Consider the following 13,088-nt stretch of genomic DNA (forward strand, 5'->3'; position numbering starts at 1 on the left):
GAGGAGATAGTGTGCCCTTTTAGGGGAAAAAATCGTTCTCATAGGTATCTGAATTTCCCCATTCAAAACTGCCAGTTTTTATATAAATGTAATTTTGACCATGTTGTGTAAAAGTTATAATAAAACATGTTCAGTGCACCCTAATTTCAAAACTAGGAATGTACTTACATTTAACATTGTTTATGTAAATCATATTTGCATCTACATATCTATGTTATGTTAATTAAATATCTAGGGCAATATTTTATTTTACTAAATATTGAACTGGTTTTATTTTTCTAAATAATACTTAAATAAATATGAAGCTTTAGCTTGACCTTTGTTTGAATGAATTGCTGTGAGCATCAGCTGTTTTACTTATTCTTACCAGTATCTTAATGTTTTAAACATACATTGAAATATTATTTATCAATTGTTTATACAGTCATCTGTTCTTGAAGCATACTTGTACTAATTTCTCTTAGACCTGGATTTGGATTTCTGGACCTTTGTGCCTATACTGTGCTGAGAGACTTTACCGATGCATCAGGAGCAACAAACCTGTTACCATCATCTCAGTAATCAATCATCCCTCAGATGTCATGGAACTCCGCATGGTCAAAGAAAACTTTAAAGCAAGACCTGGCCAGGTGAGCCAGCGGTTAGTGGCTATGCCAATATCCTTTATCGTTAGGTACCTTTTGAACATTAGTAGACAGATGTTTTAAAATAGTTTATTTCTCTTTTGATCATTTAAAACATTATCTGTTTGTTGCTTTTTTAGTATATTATTCTACATTGTCCCAGTGTATCAGCATTAGAAAACCACCCATTTACTCTCACGATGGTAAGACATACATTTCTTGAATTTTAAAAATTTTAGAATGCAGAGCAGTTTTGTGTGTGTGTGCATGTACACATATGGGCATATGTATTTGTGTATCTGTGTGTGCATACATGTCTGTGTACACATGTATGTGTGTCTATACATGTGTACATGTCTGAGTATATGTATGTATATATAGGTGTGAGTACATATGTGCACCACATGTGTGTATTTGTGTGTGTATGGGTTTGACTTCACTCTAAAAATTATTGGAGTAGGATCATAGTTCCCTTCATGTCTTAGTTATCCGTCTTTATTTTCTTTATTTGTTTTGTGCAAAGAACTGTAGTTTTCTGTTCAGAAACTTTGTTACTCTTTGTTTGCCATTGTTTTCTCATTCTTTACTCTTCGGTATATATTATACTTATTTAAAACTTTATAAAACTTACTAATTTAATGCGCAGACAATTAATAGTTTCATTCTTCCATGTGTGTATTATGGACGGGGGATGTTGATAGTTGTTAAAGTGCTTTTTTTGTATGCATGAAACGCTGGCGGGTTCTCTCCCCAGAACCTTGTGCCCTGCACATGCTGGTACATGCCTGCGGTCTCACTGCTCCAGAGACGGAGGCAGGAGAATCCTAAATTCAAGGTCCTTCATGGCAAAAATAGTGAGTTTAAGGACAATGAAAAAGGCATGAGTTTCTGTCTCCAAAAATATTTTGTGGTGTTCCGTGTATGAATCATGCTTAGAAATCAGGTATGTACAGTAGTTTTAGAGAGCTGGAATAGCGGGTGATGTGGAGGTATAAAAGATATAGATAGTGGTAAGAGAAGGCGAAATCAAGTTTAGTTGATAACTCCACAGATGAGGAAGACAAAGTTGGAGAAATAAACTGCATAAATAATGTAGATGTCTAAATAATTCTGTCATTAATTATGCTTAATCTGCATTAGTATAATTATATATTTTTACCAATATAGGTTAAAATTTCACATCATATACATATAAGGAATTTCAAAAGTCAAATGTATGTATTACATGTCAGTGTATCATGTGTTATGTTCATGTGCGTCCACACTGGCCTGTCCTACTCAGTCCTCAGCCTTTCTTCTTGAACTATTTCATGCATATATAGATCAATGGTTTATGTTCTGTGTAAAGTCTAGGATCTACAAATGAGAGAAATAACCAATACACCATTTTTCGGTATCTGAGTTATTTATTTATTTTAGTATGCTGAGATTCTTTTGGTCGCCTTGTGTATTGAAGATGGGGCTCACACTTATGATCTTGTGCTGCTCCCAGATCATGGAACATATACGCCTGCATCAACTTGTACAATTTCAGCTTTACATAATTCACAAATATCAGAGAAAATAGAAGGATTTTTAATTTTTCTCTTCTAAGTCATTTTCTCCATAATTTGACGTAGATAATTCCAGATATGTTGTTGTCTCCTTCAGCATATGCAAACGCGGCCACTAGATTATTTCACTAAACACTACACAATGGACAATTTCCCATTCTACCGCTGAGTTGGTATGTGCCTCATTCTTTTCAATACATGGTTAGAAAACTCAGTTTACTTAATATCCCCTTTAATGACTGATGTTTAGTTCATATTCATGTTTATGATATAGATAAGAATAAATTATCACAATAAATGTATACAAAAAGTGAATTCAAACATGCTAGAGAAGTAGAAAGAAAAAACATAATGACAATATGAACTACTTACGCTTGGGGTTGGAGTTTTGCAAGTGACTCTTAGATTATGTGAATTAGATTGAAAATCCATAACGCATGGATATGCCATTTTACCTTTTAGGACATTTGGCTTTCAATATTCTATTGTGATTAAATCAGCTCCAAATAATAGATTTGTAGGTTTGTGGGGGTTTAGTGAGCCGCGAGTACAGCATAAAGAATGGTTGTGGGAACGCAGAAAACATTAGACCTGTGCATAATACCGCTCTGGTTTTCATTTTCAGTTTGAGCTTATGTAAAAGCTTATTGACAGCTAATTGAGACAAGGAATTTATACTCAAAGAATGAAAGGAACCAAAAGCATGTGTCAAATTATTAGAATAAAACCAGGGGTCATATATTCAAAATGATTTTCTAAAAAAAATGATACTTTTGCTTTATTTATTTCAAATTTTGTATTATGTCTGTGAGGACGAAACTTGTTTCCCATCATCAAAGAAAAGTAGTTTGTTATCTAGTGACATAATGAATGATATTTACGTCTGTCATGAAAGATGGCCGCACTGGCAGAGCACAGAGATGGATTCGTAATTACTTTCCCTGGAACTATGGGGGCGTTATTCTCAATACTCTTCCATGTGCTGCTGTATGGGCTTTGAGTGGAAGGGGAAGCATTTGTCACGAGGAATAGTGCAATCTCAGATCTTCACATGGAATATAAAGCCGGACTGCTGGAGCCCTCAGGACACAGTTCCTATCAGAAACCAGCGTGCTGTGTCTCACCCATTAGAGTTCTGGGGTCGCGTATGCTTTACCAGGTTCCAGAAATATATCCGATTAGCAAATATTTGGCAATAAAATTATACCTAAATCATATTTGCTTATGACAGTTTTAAGGCATATTTTTATTTTTCAGCTTGCGTACATCCATTAAACACGAGGGCAGGGAATTTGGAATGCTCTTCAGTATCGAGAGGGAGGGGGAATGGAGTGGGGGGAGGAGAAGAGGAGTGGGGATAGGGGGAGGGGAGTGGGGGGAGGGGGCAATGTGTGGGAGGAGGGAGAGGGAAATGGGAAACGGGGAGCTGGTGGAAATTTTAATTAAAAATTAAAAAAGAAAAAAAAATAAATATATGTGAAATTTTTAAAAAAAAACACGAAGCTGTTATCAGAAGATAAGGTAGAAGTTGAAGAGGGAGAAAATACAGAAGGAACTTTGGTTGGCTTCAGAGATCAAGCCTATACTTACAGTCATTAGAAACAAAAAAAATCCTTTCTTTTTGTGTGAGAGTTTATTTTGAAATTTGTTTCATCAATGTGGTAAACAGAGAACATGGGATCTGGGAAGGCATCTACTGAATACCAACTCCAGAGATAGTAATATCTTTCCATAAAAATATTCTCTAGAATGTGCTAATATGGAGAAACTAGCATAACATCAACCAACTTCAACAGAAACATAGAAGGCCCCTCACCTTTTTAGGGTTTGTACTTTCAGTAAAAATTTTTATATTTTCACAAAAATATCATGGCAGGAGTTTTCACCTGACATACATAGTTTGGAGGCTTCTAGATCAAACTTATCGCTTCTCCAGGCTCCTTTCTCAAGCCACGTTGAGAAACGCTCAAGAAAACGGGGTGCAGAAACCCGAGAGGCTTTTAGCTTGCCCACAACCTTGAGTGTGCTGCCTTTTAAAATACAATTTAGATCAGCACACTCAGGTGTTGCTCCTATTAATTAAAACAAAAGTGTACTTTTGACGTTTTTTTGCTTTTTTTGTTTATTTTAACATCCTGCCTGCAGTATCCTTTCCCTTCCCTCCTCCCAGTCATTTCCACCTATACCTCAAATCCACTCCTCCTCAGTCTCTCTTCAGAAAATGTCAAGTCTCCCAAGGACATCAACCGGCCTTGGCATATCACATTGCTGTGAAACTAGGCACCTCCTCTCTTATTAAGACTGGTTAGGCAACCTGGTAGGAGTGTGTGTGTGTGTGTGTCTACTATGTGGGTATAGATGAATCTGTGGAGGTGCCTACAAAGACCAGATGTGCCAGATCCACTGAACCTGAAGTTAGAAAAGATTTTGAGCCACCTGACAGTGGTACTGGGAACTGAACACCGGTTCTCTGCCAAAACATCAAGTATTCTTAAGCAAGAAAGCAAGAGCCAACTCCCCTGCAAAGTGGCCTGCTCTGGAGAGCCCAGTCCCTATTCAGATAGGAAAGAAGCAAAACCAGTTGGAACAACACCACAAAATCCAACAATATGTTGAAGCATCCTTAAAAATTAATTAAAACTTTCTAATCCACCACCATTAACCATAAGGGAAAAACCCCCAGCAAACATAATATACACCATGCTATGAAATTCAAAGAATTTAAGGTGAATGTGGAGATAATGGAATGGACTGGAAAAGAAGGAAATGTAAGAGAAATGAGATTAAATAAAATAAAGGAAACAGCAGACAATTGGTAAGAATATTAAGGAGAGCGGAAAGAAGAAAAAATAAAATAGCACAATAATAAAAAAGCATTTGTAAAGACAAGTAGATAGATGCAAAGAAAAAATAGGTAAAGCTTCTAAAATGAAGACCATGAGAGATATTGCATGAGGTTAGTTTGTTGGGAACTATGCTCAGGACAGCATCCAGGAAGGCTTGATGTGACTGGAAGACAGCCAGAACTTGAACTGTGCGGTAGAGTAACAGAAGAGATCTCAAAGTGGCTAAGAGTTCTCCAGATGACTTTTCATTCCACAGTTGTCTGACATGAACTCAGGGGCCCCAAACTTTTTATCTCCTAATTTACCTGTTCCTGAATTTGAGGTGCCTCCAGGACAAGGAAATTAGACATGGATGAGGAATAAACTTTTGGAATGAATATAAGTTTCTGGGGAAAGTCCCAATAGAAAGCCATCCCCACAGCCAGGAGAGTTACTGAATGCTTGGATTGTGAAAGTTGAGAAAGATTGAAAGGAAAGTGAAAAACCTGGGCAGCATAACATGTCAATCACAAATTTCATCTCAAGATAATATTTTTTGCAAAGTAATTCCTTCTTTAGAATCTGAAATTAATCATATAGATCCCGTTTATTAATATATTTAAGCTCCAACATCTCCTGTCCAAGTTACATTTGAAGGATCAAAAATAAAAATTGTTGAAGGGAACAAAATCATTGTAGAATATAATTGATAAGAAAAACTTATCAGAATTCAAGTTTTATGATTTTTCCCTCATCAGACCTTTGTTGACTTAATACCTATATAAAATTTTACACTTGGTTCCTAAGCTACTCAGTGAGTCTTGGCAAGTGTTTCCCAGCTGTGTTCTGTAATGATAAAATGTTTGTATTTTTCTTTTGCCAAAACTCTATGATGTTTTTTTCTAATTTACAAAATTAAATCCAAAATGAGTTTTCAAAAGCCAAGACTTAAGAAAGCATAAGATGTTCTATTTGCTACAAAATATAGCATCTCTTCATTTTTAGCTGAGGTAGATTTTATGTCCCTTGATACTTTTAATCAATTCTCATTTATGGAAATAATTCACAATCGTCCTTTTCATAGTTAACTCATTGAAGCATATGTGAATACATCCATGTCCTTTCAGTATTTTTATTCAGTAATAAACATGCTTTTCTGACATCTGTAATTTAGGTTATATTATTCCTTATTTTTTAAGCTTGAATAACCTGATTTCACATAAGTTTTGAGTCAGACTCCAGTGGCGGTCCTGTTTTTGTCTACACTTTACATAGCATGCCTGCTTTTCCATCATTTCTATGTGGCATGTTTTTTTATCTCCTAAACAGTTACTTTTGAGAGTATTTGTTTGTTTGTTTGTTTTTCGAGACAGGGTTTCTCTGTAGCTTTGGAGCCTGTCCTGGAACTCCCTTTGTAGACCAGGCTGGCCTCGAACTCACAGAGATCCGCCTCCTCTGCCTCCCGAGTGCTGGGAGTATTTTTTTATTTAAAGAAAATAAGACAAAATTTTATGGTTGTTAATTATCAAATTTTATGACACTATATATAATTAGAAAGTCTGCGTCAAATACTTTGATTGTTTGTCTTAATCTCATCTACTTAATTCTTAAACCTTGTTTTACTTTTATATTCCCCAAGTCTTCTTTGCTCTAGAAACTAAGCTGGATGAGGAGAAGGTAGAGTGCCAGGAGCAATGTGTCATTATGTATTCTAGGCACAGTGATGAAAACCACAGACAGTGATTAGTATCCAAGGAACCCAACAAAATGTTTGAGTTTTTTGAGAATTAAACATCAGCTAACTCCTGCTCTTTGGCTGTTTTCCAGGAGAAAAGAAATGTCTCCTCAGAGGCTAATCCTGGCCCCTATGATAAATGTGATTTAAATAATGTACCATGTTTGGAACAAATGAACTGGTTAATATTAATTTGATTAATTCAGTAAATAGGGTTTTTTTTTTTTTTGGTTTTTACTGTTTGTTTGCTTATAGTTTTTTATTTTTTGTTTGTAGTTTTTGTTTGTTTGCTTGATAGGGATTCACTGTGTGGTCTTGGCTGTTCTAGAACTCTCTCTGTAGACCAGACTGGCCTCAAACTCACAGAGATTCTCCTGGTTCTGCCTCCCCAGTTCTGGGATTAAAAGTCTGAGCTACCACCCTTGGCTTGGTCTATAGTTTCTGATACTTCTTTCACCTCCAGGTATCAAGAAAAAATGCTGAAGATACTTTCTTCTTGACTCTGTCCTCTGGCTACTGTCCCACGTTTCAGCTCGTCAGATTTGATTTACCTCTCTTAGTCTTTTACTTACCTTCAGATTTGTCCACAGCCCTATTCCCTGAAGATAATTCAAGATGCACACTGCCCTCTTACTGTTAAACACAGTAACCATTTTCCAGAACTTAATGGTCTTCAGAGCTCGGCACCTTTTTATGCAGCTGACCATTTTATTGAAACACTTAAAATTTTCATTTTGTTTCCAGGACATTGATTTATCCGGCTTTCTTCCTCATTCGCTGACATTGATTCCATGTTATTTCTTTTATTCTCCTTGTCATCCTCATGAGCTCTAGAGATCACGATGCACTGAGGTCCATTCTCAGAACCCCTATTACTTTACAGTTGTGCATATTTCTCCGGCGACCCATCTGTGTTTCCAGTTCTGAAATTCTGGTTCCCATCACAAAGTGTTTCCCAGATATTTCAGGCCCTTTCCTTTGATTGATAAACCATCCACCGGAGAGTCAGAATAGATAAATGATGTGCGATGACTTACTTTTTTATTATTAATTAAATTTATTCATTTATTTTATACCTGACTGCTCTTCCCCCTTCCTCCTCTCCTCCTATGTCCTCTTCTTACTTCTCTTTTGTCCCTGTTCCCGCCCCCCACAATCCACTCATTTCTGTGTGTGTGTGTGTGTGTGTGTGTGTATGGCTTACTTTTGAATAGACTCTGTTTGAGTTTGAGGCTAGCCTGGCCTACAAGAGCTAGTTCCAGGACAGGCTCCAAAGCTACAGAGAAACCCTGTCTGGAAAAACCACAAAAGAAACAAAAAAAAAAGAGTAGGCAAAGGAACAAGAACATAAATAGGAAGGTCATCTAGTAGAGGTGTGATGACTGCTTTGACCATGGTGGTGACACTGGAGATGGTGAGAGGGGCCAGCTTCTGAATCCATTTTCATTTGGAAGTGTAAATGGTCAGGACTTGCTTTCTCCCCCCCCCCCCCCCGAAACTGGATTTTAATTGAAGCTTCGTATCTCAGTTTCTGCCTAAACAATTAGAGTTCTATTAACTAAAACAGACAAACTCAGACTGGGGTCCAGGTAGTGATGGGAATTTTAGGAACACAGTTTCAATCATAATTTTTGGAAATTACATGCAGTATCTTGCATTACTTATTCAATAAATGAATGGCAGTGCATTCTTTGTTTTCAATGGACCATTAATACCCAACCCAGTCCCCTGTGTGTTTTGCCTCTGCTTGCCTTAGAGTTTGTGGAATGGTACTTTTCCTATTTTTTTCCCTCTGGGAGAGATGAGGTAATAAAGAAATATAGACAGAAACTTTTAAATATCTTTGAATCCGAGCTCTTCCTGTCTCAGAGAGCTAAGATTCTCCAGTATATTTTTATTAATTTTTTGTTAATTAATTAATTTTTTGAGCCCAACCATATTTTTACCTCCCTCCCTCCTCTCCCCACAATCTTCGCTCTCCCTCACTCATCTATTCTTCTTTCTTTGTTTCTTTGTTTCTCTCTCTCTCTCTCTCTCCCTCCCTCCCTCCCTCCCTCCCTCCCTCCCTCCCTCCCTCCCTCCCTCCCTCCCTCCCTCCCTCCCTCCCTCCCTCCCTCCCTCCTTTCTTTCTTTCTTTCTTTCTTTCTTTCTTTCTTTCTTTCTTTCTTTCTTTCTTTCTTTCTTTCTTTCTTTCTTTCTTTCTTTCTCAAGAAAAGGGCAGGCCTCGCATGTATCTGCCAGCCATGGCATACGAATTTTCAGTAAGGCTAGACATCTCCTCTCCTACTAAGGCTGGATGAGGCAACACAGTAGAAGGAAAGAGTTCCCCAAAAGCAGGTAGTACATCAGAGACAGTTCCCTCTCCCAGTGTTAAGAGTCCCACAAGAAGATCAAGTATAGCTCTAACATATGTTCAGAGGGCCTAGGTCATTCCCATGCAAACTCTTGTGCTTGGATCTTCAGACTCCCATAATTGTTCCTCCCTGTCTTTCACAGGATTCCCTGAAGTCCATTAATGTTTGACTGTGGGTCACAATATCCTTTTCCATCAGTAGCAGAGTGAAGTCTCTCTGATGACAATCGGGCTAAACAACAATCGATGAGTTTAGCTGAATATCATTAGGAATCATTTTATTGACTTTTTTTTCCCAGTCATGTTTGTTCTATCCTAGGTTTCAGGGTCCTCCAAGCAGTATTAGGGATGTAGTTCTGCTCATGGTATGGGTCTCAAACCAGACATTGTTTGGCCACTCCCATAATTTCTTGTCATCTTTACCCTGGCATATCTTGTAATCAGGGCAAATTGTCAATCAAAGGTTATATGGCTAGGTTGGATTCACAGTCCCTCCATTTGAAGTCTTTCCTGGTTACAGGAGATGTTCAGTTCAGGTTCTGTATTTTCCATTGCTAGGTGTCTTAGACAGGGTCACCCTCATTGATGGCTGTGAGTTTCCATTGCCCTATGTTTCTAGCTCATCCCAGAGACACCCCTGGTTCCAGTTGTCTTTCCCAGTACTCTCTCCAAATCCCCCACACCTGATTTCTCCTGCTCCCATGCCCACCCCTATCCAGACCCTTCCCCTTCCATCTGTGATGTCTATTCTATTTCCCCTTCACAGTAAGATTCGTGTATCTCCCCTTGAGCCTTACTTGTTAGTTTTTCTGTGTCAGTGAGTTATAGCATGATTGTTGTTTACTTTATAGGTAATATTCAAACATAAGTGGGTACATACCATGTTTGTTTTTCTGGGTCTGGGTTACCTCACTCAGAATGGTATTTTCTAGTTCCATCCATTTGCCAGCAAATTTCATGATGTCATTGTTTTTAACAGATGAAATATATTCCATTATGTAAATGGACCACATTTCCTTTATTCATTCTTTGGTTGAGGAACATCTATGTTGTTTCATTTTTTGGCTATTACAAATAAACCTGCTAGGAATATAGTTGAGCAAGTGTCCTTGTGGTATGATAGAGTATCCTTGGGTATATATGCCCATGAGTGGTATAGCTGGTTCTTGAGGTGAATCAATTCTCTCCATTTATGTTTTGTTTATTGCTTCTATTTCCATTTTCAGGTCTTGAACAATTTCCTTCAACTGTTTTTCCCCCCTTGGGATTATTTAAGGGATTGTCACAGCAAAAAGTTTACAGTTTACACCCTGTCATAACTTCAGGCTACTTAACACTACCAAAAGAATTGGGGGAAAATATCCAGTATCGAAAAATGTTAAATTGGGGGATTGTAAATGAGCAATTAGCAATCTGGAAAATGAGGGAACTATTTTCTCATCACTGGCTGAAATGTGTTCTGGAACCATAGAATAATCCCTTTTTACCTGCATTTTGAAACTCATTTGTCCCTACCGGTGTCATGCAGATTTTTTTCTGAATTAAAGACAAAATGTATTAAATGTATTTTGACCAGTGCCACAGTGGACATGGAAATTCATATCGTATTTAGAATTTTTTGCTCATTGATTTCTCACGATGCAAAATATGTGAAGCCTTTGAATATGACACACAAATATCATTATTCTTCAATGCTTAGTTCTTCCTTATGGCTCCTATATTTTGCCTCAAAAAATATTTTAACAGGATTTATAGTTAAATACAATATGCTATTAAATTTTGTCTGTATTTTTGTTTTATATGTTATTTATGGATCTTTAGAGCAATTCAGATATGCAAATGATCAGATAGCATTGCTTTTTCTATCATATAAATTTTATACTGTTTTTCTTCTATTAGCCGTTGATCTGGGGACTTATTATCAGAATAAAAGTTTTGATCAGATCATGTACTTCTAATGTATAACAATTAATCCAATTTTTTTTCAGTGTCCTACTGAAACCAAAGCAACATTTGGTGTCCACTTTAAAGTAGTAGGAGACTGGACAGGTATGTACCATTTAAGAGTTTTAAATGCCTCGAAAACAATGGAACATAACAAAATATATCAACAAAATAAATACTCCAATATATGGAAAATTACAGAGATATTGAGCAGTTTAATTATTTCTTTGCTTATTTAGTTTTAATGCCTATATTATTTTCGTATAAGATTTGTTTATGGAATCAGAATAATATGAGTATCAGTACTTATAAATAACTTGTTATTTATAAGATTTCCTACTGACAGCAGTAAGAATGCTAAATTTAATTTTTGAAATCATGACTTTAAAATTCATGGTGGGTTTGAACCTCAAAATAATCAGCATTTAAGTCGAAATTTGTTTGAGAAGGCAAAGGTGCCTGTTGTCTAACTTGAGTTTGACACTCAGAAATCACTTGGTAGCAGGAAAGAATCCAGTTCCTCAGTTTTCCCTCTGAACTTCATACACTTGTAATAACTGACATACAAAGGTGTAAATTTTTAAACACCTTTAATTGAGAACAAACAACTCTAATTTTTTTTTTTTCGAGACAGGGTCTCTCTGTAGCTTTGGTGCCCATCCCGGAACTAGCTCTTGTAGACCAGGCTGACCTCGAACTCCCAGAGATCCGCCTGCCTCTGCCTCCCGAGTGCTGGGATTAAAGGCGTGCGCCACCACCGCCTGGCAACAACTCTCAATTTTGAATGACCTTTCTGAATGGCTGTGACTCCATAGCATTTTTAGAAAAGAAGTTACTTTTAATAGCAGTATATTTTAATTGGTTATACTATAGACATATATTTAATAAGTGTATTTATTATTTGAGGGATGCATTATATTGAGTCCCAAGCAAATGAATGAAGTATTATTTGTTATTATATTGCCTTGATCCAGCAGAGCAGATGCCAAATACTTTCCTAGAAAATGTTGGTCTTGCAGGGCAAGCAAGGAGAAATAATAAATACATGCTAGTTAGACAGTGGTCTTGTGTTCATGGGGCTGAGTAGTTGGTTTATATTCAGAGGTCTTGGGAGAGGGGGAGCTACAGACACACACACGAGATCTTTTGGCTTTTGTTCCAAAAAAAAAAAATTAATGCTAAGCCAAAGGAACTGGACTTTAATTTCTGTCCTAGGGCCGATGAAGAATCTTTACCTCACAGACTGCGCTCATTGTATATAATTTCTCTCTTGTCATCAAACTGTGAGCTGAGAAAATTCTGTTAAAATATTTTTTTCTGTTCAGCATGATCAATCAAGACCTTTTCAAAGACTGAGCTTCTGAGTTGGCCCTTAAATCCTGGGCAGAATTTGATTAAAGACCAGCACTAAAAGAAAAGAGGTCCTGGCAGTAGGAAAGCAGATGAAGGAGGAATTGGGGGGCTTACGGAAAACTGTCCAGTCCACTATAACAGCATTATTTACTTGCTGCTCTTCCCTGATGCAGATTTTCTTTAGGCCTTGTCTATATCCAGTGTGTCCTATATTTAAGAACACACTGGACACACTGCTGGGTTGGTTTTGATAGATTTTGAAAGAGCATATACTTCATGGTATTAATTTTCATAGCCCAGGTTTTAGGCAAGAACACTTTAAACACACACACACACACACACACCCTTGCATTTTCTTTGAGCCCTGAACAAAATTGCCTATTCCTTTTTGAATGTGCGCATAGGTAGTATTAGAGTTTGTGCTGAAAGCCAAAACTGAATTAGTATCAAGCTGAGCCTTGATCCTTTTGAGGTGTTATTTTTGTTCAGTGCCAACACTGTTTAACAATGTATTTGCTGTGACAATTGTTCAGTAGAGCATTTTCCTTAAAAGGTGGATTGTGTTGAAGGAAACTTAGTAGCAGTAATGTGTTTATCCAAGAGTGCCTCTGATAATTGCTTTCACTCTTCTTAAACCTGTGTTTTCTTTCTTGCCCTTGTCAGTGTTTTTCTTGTTACCGCATAGCCTCCACAGCAATAAAA

The 13,088-nt window shown here is 37.1% G+C and overlaps 1 protein-coding gene across 5 annotated transcripts in view; it reads left to right on the forward strand.

The window, feature by feature from the left end:
* Positions 1-13,088, forward strand: part of Nox4 (NADPH oxidase 4) — a 91,476-nt gene that overhangs the window by 47,595 nt on the left and 30,793 nt on the right. For 4 of the 5 annotated variants that reach the window (XM_057756059.1, XM_057756060.1, XM_057756062.1 and 1 more), the window contains 3 exons: positions 465-629; positions 764-826; positions 11,078-11,138. In XM_057756059.1, coding sequence (XP_057612042.1) covers positions 465-629; positions 764-826; positions 11,078-11,138 — 289 coding nt within the window. The remainder of the gene's footprint in view (positions 1-464; positions 630-763; positions 827-11,077; positions 11,139-13,088) is intronic. The other variant, XM_057756061.1, reaches the window with a different exon arrangement.

This window comes from Chionomys nivalis, chromosome 23 (assembly GCF_950005125.1).
Source record: "Chionomys nivalis chromosome 23, mChiNiv1.1, whole genome shotgun sequence".
NCBI lineage: Eukaryota > Metazoa > Chordata > Mammalia > Rodentia > Cricetidae > Chionomys > Chionomys nivalis.